This window comes from Phaseolus vulgaris, chromosome 2 (genome assembly GCF_000499845.2).
Source record: "Phaseolus vulgaris cultivar G19833 chromosome 2, P. vulgaris v2.0, whole genome shotgun sequence".
In the NCBI taxonomy this organism is placed as follows: domain Eukaryota; kingdom Viridiplantae; phylum Streptophyta; class Magnoliopsida; order Fabales; family Fabaceae; genus Phaseolus; species Phaseolus vulgaris.
The window spans coordinates 1574347-1593694 of record NC_023758.2 but is presented as its reverse complement, the minus strand read 5'-3'; the positions used below and the strand labels follow the sequence as shown (position 1 = coordinate 1593694).

At 27.8% G+C, this 19348-nt stretch overlaps 1 protein-coding gene across 1 annotated transcript; it reads left to right on the top strand.

Annotated features, from left to right (window-relative positions):
• Window positions 1–7496: 7496 nt before the first annotated feature.
• On the top strand, window positions 7497–9983 carry LOC137810071 (probable indole-3-acetic acid-amido synthetase GH3.1). Its single transcript, XM_068611194.1, has 3 exons — window positions 7497–7900; window positions 8035–8136; window positions 8282–9983. Exons 1-3 carry the CDS (start codon window positions 7590–7592, stop codon window positions 9657–9659), a joined length of 1791 nt encoding a protein of 596 aa, XP_068467295.1. The 5' UTR covers window positions 7497–7589; the 3' UTR covers window positions 9660–9983.
• The last annotated feature ends 9365 nt before the right edge of the window (window positions 9984–19348 follow it).

Below are 19348 nucleotides of genomic sequence, written 5' to 3'. Positions count from 1 at the left end.
CTGTTGAAGCATTGTTCGACATTAGGTTTCCTGGGTGGAAACTTGGTGGGATTAATTAATTAAATAGTTAATTATTTATTGTTTCTTAGTTGTTTGTTGCTGATATTTTTGGTAACATGAGTTGTTTCTGTACACTGCAACTCTAAATTTATCATGTTAGGGCTGCGGACCATTACACGTAATACGTTGTTTATGCTAATGAGAATGATCACGTTATGTTAAGTCATATTTTAAGAAACTTTCCAAATAAACATTAGAAATTGCAGCAGCTGCTGCATTTCAAAGTTTGGCATGTTAATTATATCTTATCTTACCATTACTATAACTTATTCTTTTTCTAAGCCTAATTCAACCTTCTTCCAAGAGTGTGTCTACCACTTAAATATTATACTATATATGTAATGTGCTGTAGTCAAGAAGGATTAATTATTGTAATTCTTTGAAAATAGTTCCGCTATGTTTACGACAGATGTATTAGTAAATAATAAGTATCAAATTATATGCAAAGTTATTTCAAGTCTATTCTAGCGAGTATTTGTTGGGTTTATCAGGTCACCCGCTATCGGACCGTTATCGGACCACCCATAACATATATCTCCATGCACGAGTTGGTAGTCTCAGCGTGAGGGGTGTGTTGGAAATCCTACATCGACTAGAGACGAGGACATTTCATTAACCTCATAAACCGGTTTTATGAGGTTGAGTTAGGTTTAAAACTCACTTGTTAAGAAGATGGAATTTGAGTAAATTATTGGATCAAAGTTGTGGTGACTTCGGGGAGAGGTAAGTGAAGGTAATGTGATATTCAAGTTAACTGGTATTTGCAATTCTGTGTGCAAACATTCAAACATGTACGAATGCAAAGTAGTTGTGTGGTCCTTTGTCATAGAACTTTTCTTCCTGTTAATGCCTAATCATTATGACATGCACTAGGAGATTATTTTGATCAGAAAATGTAGGCATTTTTCCCTCCTAAAACCATCAGAAATTAGCCATGTTTGGAATAAACGCACTGATTATCCCTATAATCTTGAACATAACATGGTTTGAAAAGGCCTGCGATCTCTGCATAAAAGGCAAAATACCCAAAAATAAATAAATATTTCCTTCAAGTTATGATTTTTTTTTTAAAGTGATTCTTCTGTGGTAAAATTTGGCTACAAACATTTCAAAAGAGCAATCATTTCTTCACCAGTAAAAATAATTAGTTTTTTTAAAAATAATATTGATATAGTTATATATTTTAAACATTATTTGCAATAACAACATTATATTTTAGTTAATATGTGAAAAAGTCTCGATAACTACACAAAATCAATAATCAATTATGTATAATAGAAAGTTATAATATAACTCATAAAAAGTATAATAATCAAATTAAGTAAAATTAAAAGTCGAAAGTGAGATATTTATCCCCAAGCCCCCTTCCCCATTTTTAGAGCATATATCCCTTAAATTCACTGTAAATTAGAATATGATAATTATTATGGTTTAGTACCTTTGTATGCTTACAATTACTTATATATATTTTTATTTTTTTATTTTATTTTATGTTACTTTTCATTGATTTAGATTAATTATTACATTTAAACACGTATTTTGTTTTAATCTACTTAAAACATTATTATTTTTCCAACAAATACATCTACTACTAAAGAGAAATTCTCAAGAAGATGTTAGGATAATGTGTAATAGTGAGAACTTTTTTTATGAAAAAAAAAACTAGTCAAATATAACCCGAGTTTTTATATAAAAATTTATCCAAATAAAACATGTCATGCATATTCAATGTTTTAAAATTTTGCCTTATGTTTTAGGATGATGATAAACACTATCATTTTTTTCATACTTCTACTTAACATTCAAAAATATTATTATTTTATTTTAAAAGTTTATTTCTATTTATTTTTATTAGTTTAATATAATATTGTATTCTTATAAGAAGTTGTAAAATGGAAGTAAAATAAAAATATGGATTCAAAGAATTATTATGGACATATCAATTTTATATTTTTCTTAATATTTTTTAAGCTTAAATGTCTTAGTAGGATATGAAGATACATTTTCTTAGTCGAATATATATTTTATATAAATTATTTTAATTTACAAAAAAAAATATGTTCTTAGTAATTAAAAATATTTTTAATGTAATTATTAAAAAATCAATAGATATTAAAATAAAATTTTAAGATAAAAATGTAAATGTAAATGTAAATTTTATTTTATTTTATAAATTAAATGTTGATTAAGAATGTATTTCAAATTATAATAATTCAACTTTTGATTAATCCCTCTAAAATTTTATTTGTCTTTAGTCCTTTATTTCATTAAAATGGTATGTTTTAATCTCTTCATTAATTAAGTACAAAAATAAAACACATATAGTAAGAGTCTAAAAAATATACATTACTTTTTCAAATAGAATGGCTGATAAAAAAAAAAGGCTGAATTGTGTGTAAAAAGTACAGTAATTCATAATAAATTTAAAGACAAAAAAAGACTAAAAATAAAAAAGTAGTTAGTATAATAATGATTTCCTTTTTAGCTGTAATATACAAATTAATTAGAGAGGGCAATAATTATTCCATCATTAATGTGAGAAAAAATAATTATTTTTTCGTCAAGTTATTTCTTCGTGTACCTTGTCGACAAAAGATTAAAAATAAAGATTTATTAAAGTACTACAACGCTCAGTAGTTTGTCGGTCTATGTGAAAAAAGAAAAAAACAAAAAAGATTGACAATAAACTGAACTAATTCAAAGGTAGCTACATAATTTATTTGATAATTATTTTTATTAAGTTTGATTTTTCGAACTTAAGATTAAAATTAATTTATTAAAAATAAGGTGAATTTAAGTTTTGTATTAAACTTGTTTGATTCATGTTTAATTAAAATAATATATATAATTTTTTAAAATTATTTTTATTCTTGACTTATTAAAGAAATGATGCGACCCGTTTACTGAATTAAATAAATACGTTAGAATTTGAAATTGAATCTAACTACTCAAGTGAGACAACATCATTTAGTAGGTTGAAATTTAATAAAATTGAGTATTTATTTATTTAGTCGATTAAAAAAAATGTTTTTAGTACTAAACCAATTACTATTTTCAATTTATTCGTAAAAAAATATTATTTATATATGATATTGTATTATGCAATGAGGTGTCTAAAGTTTATTTGATAGTGCTATATATAGTCAGAGAATCTAACAGTTATATGAAAAAGCAAAGTGTGTACGGAGAAAAATAAAGAGAGAACCCTAAAATCAAAGTTTGGTGTCGGTGGTGGTGATGTGTAAAACGGAAAATTTGCGAGGGAAAATGAGAAGCATTAGAAGAACAAAAATTATAATAATTCACATAAACACTATATAAATTATAGATCAATTTTTTTTTTAATTATATTAATCAAATCATAATTACATACATGCATTTTCAATATAGAGATATCTTTAAAGTAAAGTTATGAAAGTAACATTTTTAGTCTAAAATAACACTTCCATTCTTTATAATTATTACTATTTGACTTTTTGGTATCAGAACCCCGTACGTAATAATTTTTAAGATATGAAAAATTATTATAAACTAATTTGATTGATTTGTAATATTTTAACATATTTTTATTTATTATTTATGGTACCAGTTCGTTTAAGTAAACGCATAGCATAATAAAATGTCAAATTTAACTGTTAATCTGTTTTCCTTTTTATAAACAAAATTAAATTCGTTAAGTTTTTATCAACAATAATAAATAAATATTAAGTGAGAAAGAGTATCTTAATCTAAAAAAAAAGTTCATAACCTGTTCATTATCTACCCAAAGATAATTCCAAAATATATTATATTACCAACTAAATTTAAATCACACAGCATCTTATAGCATATAAAGAAAACTGTTTTTTTTTTAAATAAAGAAAAATAACTAAGTGAAACACTTCATTAACCAACATTACTTATTAAAGAAAAATAACTAAGTTAAATACTTCATTAACCAACATTACTTATTATTGGTGAAAACATTATTCATGACCAGTCAAATAACACAAGGATAAAAAAACTGTCAAAACACAAAGGTCTGTGTCCACATTTGTGATAAATAAATATAATTAAGAAAATGATTTAATTATAATTATAAAAATAGTGACCAAAGCATAAAAAGATAAAATTGTAATAATTTATATATATAAACAATTATAAAACTAATATATTATTAATTATTAAATTATATGATAAAAAGTACTTGTCGTTACTTATGTAGATGGTTTTATATATATATATATTAAGAAAACAAAAAAAAATTACAAAAAGAATAATATGAAGAGTGAAATAAGTAAAAAGGTACAAAAATAATAATTGAAAAAATAATCTTCATTGTTTAGAGATTATTTGGATATTTGGAACGTTTAACCATTAATTGATTGTCAATTCATCTTTCCGTTACCACAATTGTTTGTTATAATATGCACTGGGTGTAGCAAATAATTGGGATTGGAAATTTGTATTCAACTTCAAATCTTAAAGAAAGGCATTTGAAAATATTTTTAAAATTGGAATCACAATTTTAAAATGGCAACGTTGATGAAAAAACAAAGAATCTGAACTTTCAATTTGTGTCTCACCAATTAAAAACAATTTTTTTTGCACAATACATTAATATTACCTTACTCACGTGGCTCATTAAATTGCATAATAAAAATATGGATTCAACACTAGTGCAATCCGTAATTAAAAATTTTAATAAGTAATGAAGTAAATATATAGTTCTCAACGACTAATATTGATTATGAGAACAATATTCTCTAATTTATTCCCAACCTGTTATTCTCTAATATTAAAAGTTATAAATTTTTTTTTATATACCATGTCTTATTTTTATTTTCAAGAGTTCTAAATGAATACTGATAAAAAAAATTTTTGTATAATATTGAAGTATTAAGTGTTCTCTAATCATATAAACAAAATGTAAAAAATATAAAAAATATAAAAACTTAAAACTTAGTGGTACACTTTGTTAAAAAAGTTGTTAATTTTATTATTAATATTTTATTGAAATTATATTGTTATTATTATTTTATATAATTTTCTAACATAAATTTATATCTGATGAAAGTAAAACTATTTCTGATTTTGGTATCGGAGCGCCTTGCAGATAGGTACACACCCATCTGTGAGGAGAGAAACCGAAAGCCCAATTAAGAGAGTAATCTAAAGCTCAATAAGGAGAGTAGACGAAAATTCAAAACCGAAAGATTAATTGGAGAAGTCGGTGTTGTCAACTTGTTTGTAATAACAGTGAACAATTTGTTTTAAAAATGATAAAGATTTAATTATTTATAACTCAATTATGAGACAAGATTTATATATTGATATGGCATGTTCAAACAGAGGTTAGGTGAATAGTTTGGATTATTTCCCTTTTTCAATACCATTTCAATATCATGACACGTGATGACGTTGTTCTCTTCGCCATCTTTGAGGAATCATTAATTAATAATTATCATAGTATTATATATGACTTATATGTTATAATGAGTATGGATATAAAATGAAGGCAATCTAATATTGTTTACGTCGTTATCGAAAGAATCCTAAAGCTTTTGTGCAACCATGCTCACTCCTACCCAACCTAATCGAGTCCGAAACTTAAACCGTTGAAATTACAAATAAAGAAATTGTTCAATCCTTTGATATTTATAATAACACGTTTAATATTTTTAAACAAGAAGGATATGGGTTGCTTAATGTGTTCTTTAATGAATTGAAAAAAATGTCGAGATGAAAAAAAAGATGATTTCTTGTGGACCGAGCTCTACTAAATTGTTTCATCATAATTGTTTGATAAATGTGATTTTACAAGTAAAATCATGAAATAGAAACTAATTTTAGAAAAAAAAATAATTAGTTACAATAATAACTAAATTAGAGACCATTTTAAGGATTAAATAAATTTTTAGTTTTTAAATTTATTTTTATTATTATTAGATGGTTTATAAATTGATATCTAATTAGTGACCAAGGTTTTTGCTACCAAATTTAAAATTTAAATAATTGGTAGTTAAAACATTGATTGCTAATTAGATACTAATTTAGAAACTATTTAATAATAATAAAAATTAATTTAGAAACATCATTTTGTTCAGTTTCTAAAATATCTCTAATTTTGTTATTATTGCAACTAATTATTATGTTCTCTACAAATTTGGTTTCTATATAATGATTTGCTTATAAAGACGTCTTCCACTCGTAAAAAATTCAATGAACAAATCTACAATTGTACTATTTTAAAAATTTCAATGTAGGTATGCTAAAATATTTATTATATGTGAGTAAAAAAATGTGAATGGTTAAGTATGATAATAAAATAAATTATATATATACTTATCATTTATTATGAAATGTTTAAAAGAGCGTTGTGATGATTAATTCCTTTATGATTATTAATCAGCCGTTTGGTATTATATGAAAGTCATCATTACTTGATTATATCATTAAAAGTTCGACTATTATAAACGTTACAACAAGCTAAGAATGTATCCTGCTATTGTTAAGGGTAGATACATACTTTTGCTAAAAAAAAATCATTATTTTTGAAATTTTCATATAGATGGGGATCTCCCCGTCCATCATATCTAATTATTTGACTTTTAAATAACTATATCGTGGTGGTTAATTCTAATCGATTAGAGTATGGGGCAATATTTGATCCTGTTTAGTAGAGTATGTGATTAGAATTCATAGTTGTATAAATGAATAAACATTCCTCCAAAGGAACATTATTAAAACTATGCAGTCTAAGTTAATGTTTCATGACTATCCGAATTCCGATAGAAATATAATAGGAAAATGATGGTTTCACATCATTTGCTCCACTTTATACCTTACTAAATATTAATATTTTAATTATTTTTAATTTTTTTAATTTTAAAAATTATTTTAATATTTTATATTTTGTCTAATATTTCAATTAAAGTATTTTTTTTATTTTTAAATTTTTTTATTATAAATATTAATATGTTAAAATATAATCAACCATTATAATATTATTGTGATGAAAGAAAGGTGAGTGGGTTTAAAATAGTAGTTGTAAAGTGTAATTTAGTGTGATGAAATTGTGGTTGAAGAGGTGTGTAAGGTAAATAAGAAGGGGGTGTCTCTTAGTGAAAGAAATGGGCTAGAAGAGAGGGTTGAAGCCGGCACCCATCGCTTTCGGAGGCCAACAAACCCTGCAAGGAAATGCCCGCGTGGTTTGGCTGACGCGTAAGCTAGCCTAACTTTTTATGCTGACGTGGCGATACATGTCGGCCATGATGCCCTCATTCCTACGTGTTCCCTGGCCCACATGTCCACCAGCCAGGTGTACAACAAAAGTTGGTTTCATGTTTGTCCCCTCAACCGTCCCTCCTACACTACTATTTGGCCCTCCTTGCTTACGTGGCACCCCCCTTACCTGAATCATGACGCACTCAAGCCCCCTATAAATACCCTCCCTTCTCCTTTCCCTCCACCGTCTCTCACCTTCACCTTATCAAAAACCTTTTCTCTTTATCTCTCTCCGTCTTTGTTAGAGTCCTCAAAAACTCACCATGACCGTTCAATCCGATTCCCTCTCCCTACCTCGTGACCAGAAGGGCCAAGACCCTCTTCACCTCATCGAGGACTTAACCATGAACACTGACGCTTACCAGGAGGAAATCCTTTGCAAGATTCTTACCCAAAACGCCAACTCAGAGTACCTCAAACGCTTCGGACTCAACGCTGCCACCGACCGCCACACGTTCAAGTCCAAGGTTCCTGTCGTCACCTACGAAGATCTGCGGCCTGATATCGAACGCATTGCCAACGGTGACCGCTCTCCCATCTTGTGCGCTCACCCCATCTCTGAGTTTCTCACAAGGTACACGCCAATCTCTCTCTCTCTTCGTAATTCAAGGATGCATTTATATTTATCGTATAAGAACGTTATTCATGGTTTGATTTTACGGATCGTGCTTTGATGAATACACACTGACATGGCGTTGAATGATACAGTTCTGGAACGTCTGCTGGCGAGAGAAAGTTGATGCCGACCATTGATGAAGACATGGATCGTCGTCAGTTCCTGTACAGCATGCAGATGCCAGTGATGAATCAGTATGTTAACTGTTAACGTTAATGCTAACGTATTTTCTTCATTAATTGCTATGTGACATATTCGTTGCATTGCAGCTATGGTAATTACTGCTACCGATACTCTTAATTTATTGAATAATTAATTTGGTTTGTTTTTTTGTTGAAGATTCGTTTCCGATTTGGACAAAGGCAAGGCGCTTCACTTTCTGTTCGTGAAAGCGGAGAGCAAGACACCCGGCGGGTTACTGGCGCGTCCAGTGCTGACCAGCTACTACAACAGCCAGCAATTCAAGAAAAGACCATTTGACCCTTACAACGTCCTTACCAGCCCCAACGAGGCCATCCTTTGCCCTGATTCCTTCCAGAGCATGTACACTCAGATGCTGTGTGGCCTTATCATGCGCCATGAGGTTCTCCGTGTAGGAGCTGTTTTCGCCTCTGGCCTTCTCCGAGCCATAAGATTCCTGCAGCTCAATTGGGATCAATTGGCCCAGGATATCCACACCGGAACCCTAAACCCCAAGGTCACTGACCCTTCCATCAGGGAATGCATGTCCAAGATTTTAAAACCCGACCCTGAACTCGCCACTTTCATAAAAAATGAATGCTCCGGAGAAAACTGGGAACGTATAATCGTGAGGATTTGGCCCAACACAAAGTATCTTGAGGTTATAGTCACGGGTGCCATGGCTCAGTACATTCCAACTCTCGATTACTACAGTGGAGGCCTACCCAAACCTTGTACCATGTACGCTTCCTCCGAGTGTTTTTTCGGCCTTAACCTTAAACCCATGTCCGAACCCTCTGATGTCTCTTACACCATACTGCCAAACATGGGTTACTTCGAGTTCTTACCCCATGATGATGACTCTCATGTTACTCTCTCCAGGGACTCACCTCCTCGCCTGGTGGATCTAGCAGACGTGGAACTTGGTAAGTTCTATGAACTCATTATCACCACCTATTCAGGTCTTTACCGTTACAGAGTGGGTGACATACTTCAAGTAACCGGCTTCCACAATTCGGACCCACAATTCCGCTTCGTGAGGCGTAAGAACGTTTTGTTGAGCATTGACTCCGACAAAACAGACGAAGCGGAGCTGCAGAAGGCCATTGAGAATGCCTCGGAGCTGTTGAAGGAGTTCAAGACCAGCGTGGTGGAGTACACGAGCTTCGCTGACACCAAATCCATTCCGGGGCATTACGTGATTTACTGGGAGCTGTTGATGAAAGACACATCTCACTCTCCCACGAGCGATGTGCTGAACCAGTGCTGCCTGGTGATGGAAGAGTCGCTGAATTCAGTGTACAGACAAGGGAGGGTTGCGGATAACTCCATTGGGCCGTTGGAGATACGTGTGGTGGAGAATGGAACGTTTGAGGAGTTGATGGACTACGCCATCTCGCGTGGAGCGTCGATTAACCAGTACAAAGTGCCAAGATGCGTGAACTTCGCGCCCATAATGGAACTACTCGATTCCAGGGTGGTCTCTTTTCATTTTAGCCCTGCTGCACCGCACTGGACCCCAGAACGTCGTAGTTAATGCAATTGTATAACGTAGCATGCAGTCGTCATGCACAAGATCTTTAATAAGGAGAAGAAAAAAAAGAGAGAACAAGATGGATGACAGAAAAGGGTTGTTATCGTTGTTGTTGTCACTGCCAAACCCAAAACTGTCTGTATTTGTTGATTTGATATTTCCAAAGTGCTTGTTTTTCTCTTGTTTTCTTTTTGGCCGTGGCTTTGTTAAACAGTGATGCGCTTTTTAACTTTTCCTGTCTGTGAAATATAGGATAAATTTGAAATGGGTGAGCCATGTAATTAATTTTGTAAAGAAATTAATGCTTGTTTTATCCCAGTGTGGAAACCATGTGTTTCACCCTGTATTTTGACGATTTGAAAAGACGTGGAAAGCTCAGTGATGGAAACAGTTCATTTTTGTTTAGGGTAGGTTGATTTGGTAAGAATTGAGCTTGTGATGTGATGAGTGAGTGATCCAAGTAGCTTGAACTTATCTCTTTCAATAGGCACTATGCGGATGTACTTTTGTGCACGTGCTACATATTCTGTCCGCGACACTAGGTTGGTTTATAATTCGCAGGTAGATTGTGAAATGTGTCGAGTGCGAACCGTGGTTTCGGCTTTACGCTTTTATTAAATAAATCAAATAAAAATGTCTAATTGAGGCATTATGTTCTTGGAAGCATCACTGGACCCTTTATACCGCACTGATGCACTGATTCGAGCGGTTTAGTGCGTGGCTGCGTGAGACCTTATTACTGTCTGTCACAATCGACAGCCTTAAATATTCTATATTTTTCAATTCATATTCAATTACTTTTAGATTAAATTCAGTAGCCTTTTCTAACTAACATCTTTGACTATCTTTTCCCCATCTCACCTCATTCAAAGAGGGTAAACAAAGGAAGCTGGAACGCACTGCAGGATCATTTTCTGCACTCTGTGGAATTTGAATTTCTCCAATTGCAAATGGAATATCTATGCTTTAAAAAAATGAAAACAAGAATATAAAATTCCTCATAAAGTTGTTTTTGCCTTTCGATGGTTGTTAACATATTTGACCGTCCTTAACGTATTTGACTTGTTAGCAACTTGTATTACTGTCAATATTGCTTCCAAAGTGGCAGTTATATGATTCAATGTTGTACTTCAATGAATGCGCATTAAAGAAGAGGGCATAAAAGAATAACTATATTTAAATATTGAAATCTTTTGAGTGGAGATTAAATTATTTGAGAAATAATTCTGACTGTAGAGAGGGGTACAAGACTCGTCGATTCAAGTCAGAAGAAACTAGAACCAAAATAGTGGAAAATGTGATGCATGAGATCACACTGCAGCATTCTTTATACTGTAACGTTAACATTAAATAATGCTATTCCAAGAGTTGATAATTTTGTGCTTGTTTCCTTTGACCCATATGAAAGCATATTAATATTAATCCAATATTCCAACAGGGTCTTTATGTTGGGATTGGTTTTTAGGTTGTGTGAAATGGTCAAATGGGTTGGTTGGTTCGCTTAATTTGATGAATGATTTGGATTGAATTGTGAAATTTAAACAAGACAACCCAATTTTTTACTGGTTCCGGATAATTGAGCAAGTTCTTTAGTCATCGCTCTAAATTTTCTTGAAAGACTATAATACGTTTCACACCCACACATGTATATGTGTGTTCATATATATAATAAGTTAGCAGGATTAAGCACTCTCAAATATTAATTCAATTTTGAATTATTTATTATGTAATTTTTTATTTCCATCAAACCGTTTCAAATAAATAAATGGATAATGATACATTGTTTATTATGTAATTTTTATTTTCATTACACCGAATAAATAAATGGACAATGATACATTGACAACTCATATATTTTATACAACCATATTACAACTCTTAATACTATTATTTCAATTTTTTTATATCATTTAATTCTAAACTTATCCTTTATTATTTATATTTATTTCTAAACCCAACACATCAAGAGTGGTATACAACTCTATGGATTGTCAAACTATCATTTTTCTAACATTTTTCTAAGATCTTCGATTTTGATTTTTTCTCTATCCGAACATTGAATTAATGTAGTTACACTATAACATTCAAGTTAATATGAATTTAGATCCTCAAATTAATATAAATTTAAGAAGAGTATAACTTTTAGAATTAAAATTTTATTATCTTTTTGTTGAAGGGATTGACACTTATATATAGTGGTTGTCTTATATATAGTATTTTTCGACCTGTAACATAATAAGAACATATGATTTTGATGTTATCATGTTAGTTTTAAAGGGGAATAAGATACACTATAGCTAGTTTTAAAGGAGAATGAAATACACTATAACAAAAAAGAGATAATGATTCTATGAAAGGAAAATTTTAGCTTTTGATAGATGTCTCAAAAAGTTTTTATCATTTATTATTTTGTTGATAGATTGTAACAAAATTGAAATATTCCTAAAACATTTCACTTTATTTTCTCATTTTTTCTCAATAAAAATAAAATAAAATAATAGTTTCATTATTATCCAAACTCTCTCCATCCCCACAAAGTGTAGTTTTTCCATAGAAAAACACGGTTACACATTTCCTTACAAGTTTTGTTTTAATATGTATCTTTATTTATATATATATATATATATATATATATATAAACATAAAAAAAAAGGAAAATGTAAAATCATATAATGCAAAGAAATTAAGCAATAAATTAGAAAAAGACAATATACTAAATATGAACAAAAGTAATCTAATGCTTTTTAAACTATCTTGTCACCCCCTAATTGGGGAAAACAACATATGTTGTGCGAAAGTAAGGCAAAAAAAATGTGAGTAAATGGTAGCTTTTTTAAGTTAACTGAATATAATCGCAGGCAACCCTCAATGTAGTTGGTGGTGGTCGGAATAAGGTTTTAAAGTATCAGGAAACTTTTAAAGTAAAACCTTTGTATGTCTTCCTGTCTGGTGAAGCTCATCACTAATCTCTGCTTATTTTCAATCATAGGTTTGAATATAGAACCAGGAAAGCTCTCAAACATTTAAAAATAATAATAAAAAGTAAACAAAATGATAGCAGCACAAAGTAATCATTATGTGAAAGAATTTAATTCTGATTTATTAGCAAGGAGCTGATATAGTTAAGCAGTTAAAATTGAAAATTTATGAGATTTTGGATGCAAACTTCATCACTGCCACACACAAAGAAATGGAACATTTCACTTCAGAATATAAGTACAAAACGTCAAATAAGTAATGGATTAAACAAAATTTACTCTCTTGATTTTCTTATCAATAGCTAAATTTTTTAATTTACTTTGTAAAAGTTAATCGCTCTTTCCATTCTAAAATGACTTCAACTTTATTTTCGTAAAAAAAAGTTGATTAATATTTTTACCTTTAAACGGAACAATATATTTTTTTAAAGTTTATCGTTGAATTCTATTAATTAAAATCGTGTTTTTATTAAAAGAGTGAGACGATTATAGTAAAATTAATTTCAAAACGACATTTTTTTTAGTATTGTTGATGTTTACAAAATAATCTAGATTACTACAGAATTAAAAATCATCCTTGTATCCTCGTAAAAAAATAATATTTATTATTTCGATGATGGTTAACCTGATCCTACTGTCAAATTGTACTTGTATCGAACATGTCAGTGAAACAAGCTAAACAAAACTTAACTACCATTTCAGACAAAATAAGTTAATTAAATGAAAATATTTTTGAACAATACATAAAAAAAAAATTACTGGATAGAAATCAATTTAAAAAAACATTTAATTATTAATTAAATTAGATATTAGAAACTAACAAAATATTATTATTTAAAATAGTTTATATTATTAATAAAATTTATAATTTTTTTTAAATTATATCTAATTAATTCAATTTTAAAATCTAAATTAATTAATAACTAATTATATATAAATTTTAAAATGATTGATTAATGATAAAAAAAATATTTTAAATATCAGTTAATTTTTAAAATAATATCTGATTTAATCAATATAATAATTAATTACTTTTTTTAAAAATTAATTTCTATTAAATAGTTTTGTATTGTAGTGTATATAAATTGTTATACAACTTACGTGGGTGTTGTATCTGGTGTACATTAAATCAGCATTAATGAAGTTTTGGCCTTTAAGGGGGATAACATGAACGATAATGATGGTGAATTTGTTTTGTAGGTTGCATGCTTAGGAGTGAAGAGGAGCCAGAAAGGTGAGAATTCAATAGTGGAGGTGCAACTGTGTTGTGCTAAAGTAAGAAGATTAGGTTAGATTCCAGGTCAATCACGTGCATTCTTGTCTTCTACTTCCACAGTTCAATATCTCTCACCCTCTCTCTCTATGCTTTTCTTTTTACACTGCTTTTCCTTTCAGCCTTATCCCATGATAACTATAAGCTTTGAAAGAATGATGGTCTTTATTAGTAATGAAGTGGTATGTGCCGAGAACTAATCGAAACATTCGACACATTTAACCATTAACGTTCAAATTAAAGTCAACTATTATTAAAAATTAGATAATGTAACTATAAGTGTGATTCATTCCACTAATCGAACTCAATAAGGTAAGTTTATTAAAATAATATAAATAACGCACATTAAAAAAAAATGTACGTCATTATTACTGTACACACCTAAGTGCTGAATACTTTTTTTATTGACTTAAGCGTCGAAGTATCTTCTGCGAGTACCTCTTCCATTAGACATTTGAAAGACTGAGAACTGAAGGAGTAGTACGAAAATCAGAAAGATAAAAGTGAAACCTTAACAGCCTAGTCCAAGCATGAACAAGTTCTCACCTGTCACTTTTCTATGCCCAAATTCTTGAACCACGATACACATCATGCAGGTTTCTGCTAACCTTTCATGCTTCTGCATTGTCTTCTACTACTGCAATATACTTCATTTGTTTATGTATATATGGGTACCATTGAATACAAAACTATTCTTTTTCTATAGAAAAACTTCGGAATGATCATTTTGTATATAAGGGTACGTGTGAATACAAAATTATTTAATGAAAATTTTGAAATCTTTCTCTTTTACGGCCTGTTCGTTTCTTGACGAAGAATGACGAAAAAAAGTTAAAGTTGAAAAAACGAAAAAATAAATGTATGAAAACGTGAGGTAATTTTTTTTTTTAAAACTTTCTCTTTGTGAATAGATTTGCAGGAAAAATGGATTTATATTGATTTTGTTTTAAAAAATTAATAAACTACATAATGATTATATATATGTAAAATATATTTTAATATATATAATATTTATAATTTTTGTATTAATGATTAAAATTATTTTGTATATTATAATAAAATAAATAATAAATAAAAGATTAATTTTAATTATTAATACGTATTTTTATTTATTTATTTTAATTCTAATACATATTTTTAGATTCTTTTATATTAAATCATTTTTTAATTTTTTAAAAAATTATTATTTATCAAATTTGTAAACTTATATTTTATACATTTAAAAAATCTTTCACAATATTACATCAATTTCAAATTTCAATAAACTTTCCTCACAAATCTATTCTAATCCAAACAACTTCACTTTCCTCTCAATCATTTCAAATTCATTCCCTCAAATCCCCTCCTCAATCCAAACACACCCTTAGAATTAAAAATTTTCTTTTAAAGAGTTTTGTGTGTGTGGGTCATATTCTAGCTCTTATATCACTTAATGCTAACATCAGATGGCTAATTACCAATAATTTGTAATTAATGAACTAATTAAGAAATTTGCATTACATTTAATATATTAAGTTTAACCGTTGTTCTCAGTTATATTTTAATTAATTTACTTATTTCTATTCAATGTAAAACTTTACGTTTCAAACATTGGGTATATATTTTTCATTTTATGAGGAGATTATATTTTCTTCTTGTAATCGTTAAATTACACTTCTCTTTTTTTTTTCTTTTGTTTGAAAATACATGCTCTTTTTTCTTAAAAGATCAATGTTTTCGTGAGTTAATTTAATGCTTATTAAAAATATAGAGATTTTTTGTACATTAATTCTCAATATGATTAATAGTCAGTTTTTAGTATTTACTATTGATCTCTTAATCTTATAATATAAAACTATAGGAGATTTTAAGCAATAATAAAAATATTGTTTTTTTTATTTTATTTTCTAAGATTTTTCTAAATTAGTTTGGACTACAAAATTATAGACAAGTATGCGGAGATGCTTTCGTAATTATTCACTACTACTGTTAATGAAATTTATTTATGTTGAATTTTTTTAAAATGCACTATTCAATAAAATCTCTACGTCATAAGCTTTAATCCGGTGAATCCTATTGAAACTTAAAGTACAAATTAATACTTGATAATGGGGACCGTATTTTTAAAGAAAAATAAAATGTAGTTTGATTATTCCTCTTGATAAAGGAGATAAATTAAAGTACATAAAAAGAAGTAAAAATAAAATAGAAAATAAGATAAAAGCTAAAAGTGTTTTATTCAAGGTAAATAGAAAATAAATGAGAAAAGAGTAAAAAAATAATACTTATTTTTTTTGTTTTACCTTTTGTTCACTAAATAATTCAACATAAACTCGTTTCTTTCTTTCTACATTTTCAATACCAAACATGTCACGGAAGAGGAGAGTATTATTTAGGGTATGTCTTGAAAAATATTTTAATAAAAACTTATAAGAAAAAGATGAAATTAACTTTTTATAAATAAAAATAGTTTATATATGTTAAAAAAATATAAAGAAATTATATAAAATAACTTTTATAAATTAGGTTATACATAAATTAATCTTAATTTGTTTGCTTATTTTTAAATTTTAACTGATAAACTTTGTATTTTCTCAAGAGTACCTAATGTGTGTTGAGATGTATAGATAGAAAAAAGAACAAGGCTAAACTGCTAAATTACAACCAAAACGGAAATCCAAATTAATTAATTTAAAAAAAAAAAAAAAAAAACTCCATAGAGAATAGACAGCTTTAGTTGTATCAAATTATTAGTTCTGAAAACGGCACTATACCGTTATATCTAACCCTTATCAATAAACAATGATAACATTTGTGAAGTTCGTTACATTTTTTACTAAATCATCTATTGAAATTGTAATATGTAAATATTTATCTTAAATTCAGTTATATAAAAATATTTATTATTAAAGATTATGTGTCATTTGTGTCGATGAAAAAACATAATACTAAAACACAATAAATTTAATCTATATGTTTGAAAAAAAAATATCAAACAGCTTATACAATTTATAACACAAGCAACGAGAGGATTGTTTCTTCCTGCACCTCCATACTTTCTTCTCTTACCTCCATAAGTTTTCAAATTTCCAAAAGTACCCCTTTATAATATTTCGGATTACATAATCCAAAAGTCATTTTTCAAATTTGTAATTAGCTACCAGATTACATAATCCGGAAGTCATTTTTCAGATTCATGATTATTCTTCGGATTACATAATCCAAAAGTCTTATTTAACTTCTGGATTATGTAATCCGGAAGTCTTTTTTCAAATGAGTTTCCGAATTACATAATTCGGAAACTACTCTATGGGGTGACACAAGAAGGACAAAAATATATTTTCATGTTGTGTATGGAGGTGGCAGAAGAAGATATGTAGGTGCAGGAAGAAACAGTCCAACGAGAGAAGGTGTTAGCTAAATATATTAGCCCATGTTAAACTCATATTGGGCCTGAGTCATGAAGTATTATGCGTGTTTCTTCCTGCACCCTAACAAATTATTTCCGAACCCCACTATTTTCGAAAAAGACTATTTTACCCCTTTTAACATGACTTTCAGATTAATTTTTCTAAAATATTTTTGGAACATACTTTCAGAACACATATCATTCTTAAAGTTAAAACAATATCTTTAAGAAAGGATATTCCAAAATATTTTTTTATCTTTCAGATTTCATATTCAAGAAACAACTGTTACTTACAGAACTTCTTACATAATTTGGATATTTAGAATAATACAGGGGTGCAGGAAGAAAAATGTAGGAATACAAGAAAAAAACTCAAATATTATTCCCACAGCTATGCAAGTTAAGGAAGGCTTTTTCTTCCTACACCCCTATATTATTAAGTATAATAATTTTTAATTACTTAAAAATAATTACATCTTTGTGTCAATTTTATAACATCGATTAAAACTAAAATGTAATAATACTCTGAGTACTGACTTAAACACTTATATATCTATTATTTTAAACTGTTAGTTTTGTAAGAGTTGGTCCTCTAGATTTTTATTTTCTTCTAAAATATCTTCCTTCGACCTTGAGAAGATGGAAGCATTTATGTCGTATTTGGTAATGTTCATTGTCTACGTTGATAAACTGAAATCACACAAAGAGTGAGGACAAAATTTATGTTGATTGCTTATATTAATAAAATAAAATAAAAACATAAGGTGGAAAAAAAACTAAATATAATTTTTTAGCAATTTAATGTTATTTTTAAATTAAATTTAAAATTTTATTTCAATAATATACGAAACATTCAATAAATAATTTATTACAAATATTAATTACGTCAATAGAACTTCAAAATTCAATTAAAGAATAATATTAATATTATATATTTTTATAATATCTAAGTTTTGTCTAATAAAATCATTTTTATTTATATTTTTTACTTTTTCAAAAAAATTAATAAAAATTATTTCATGTTTTACTTTTCATCTACTTTTATTTTCTATTTTATTTTTCTTTCGTTTTTTTTTTCATTTTAAACGGAGTTAATTCGTTGCTCTCACTACAAAAATATCAAATGGAATTCACTATGTATTCATAAAATATTAGGTTGTCATTCCGTTTTATCTTGTAAACGTACTTTTTAAAAATAAAATAAAATTTGTAACACCTTATTTAACCTAAATATCTGTATATAAGATATCATTGCTAGTAATTAATGGGTTTACATCATTATGAATATTTTAAAAAACGTATAATTATAAAAAAAATAGAACTGCATAAATATATATTATATCATCAAATTATAACTAATTTTAAATACTAAAATAATTAGTTGTTATTGAACTAAATTAAAAACTATTTAAAAAAAAAAATTATTAATATCTAAATTAATTTCTATTATTAATTTAAAATTATAAAATAATTTTTAAATTAATATCTAACCATTAGTTATCAAGATTTTAGTTACTAATATTTTACATTTTAAATTAGTCTCTAAAAAACTAATTGAAACCAATTTAAAATCTAAAATAATAGTAATTAAAAACTAATTTAGATATTAATTTATAAATTATTTTATAATTTTTTTATTAATAATGGAAATTTCTTTAAATACAAATAATTTTTTAATCTTTAAAATAATATCTAATTTAGTTAATATAGTGACTAATTATTTTTGTCTCTAAATTTGATTATTATTTAATAAATTTCTTATAATGTATATTAAATATAATTAAAAGATGTTTTACCATAAACAACAGATAAGTTATTAAGATTTAAATAATAATACTTATAACTTAATTCATAAATGAAGTCATAAGAATATAATTATAAATAATTCTAACTCAACCTCTCATTTATATGAATGTGAGTTCATAACATCAACTATAATACATACATGTGTTTTAAATATGTAATAAATTATTTCTAGACTTCTCACCACTTTACACAATTTAAATGCTTAACTAAACATATATATATATATATATATATATATAAGTGTTTG

What these genes read in the sequence shown, in the direction of transcription:
- LOC137810071 (XM_068611194.1), top strand. Translation starts at nt 7,590, where the DNA reads ATGACCGTTCAATCCGATTCCCTCTCCCTACCTCGTGACCAGAAGGGC. An exon ending in ATCTCTGAGTTTCTCACAAG is followed by an intron (nt 7,901 to 8,034) that starts GTACACGCCAAT and finishes TGAATGATACAG; the next exon opens with TTCTGGAACGTCTGCTGGCG. An exon ending in CAGATGCCAGTGATGAATCA is followed by an intron (nt 8,137 to 8,281) that starts GTATGTTAACTG and finishes TTTTTGTTGAAG; the next exon opens with ATTCGTTTCCGATTTGGACA.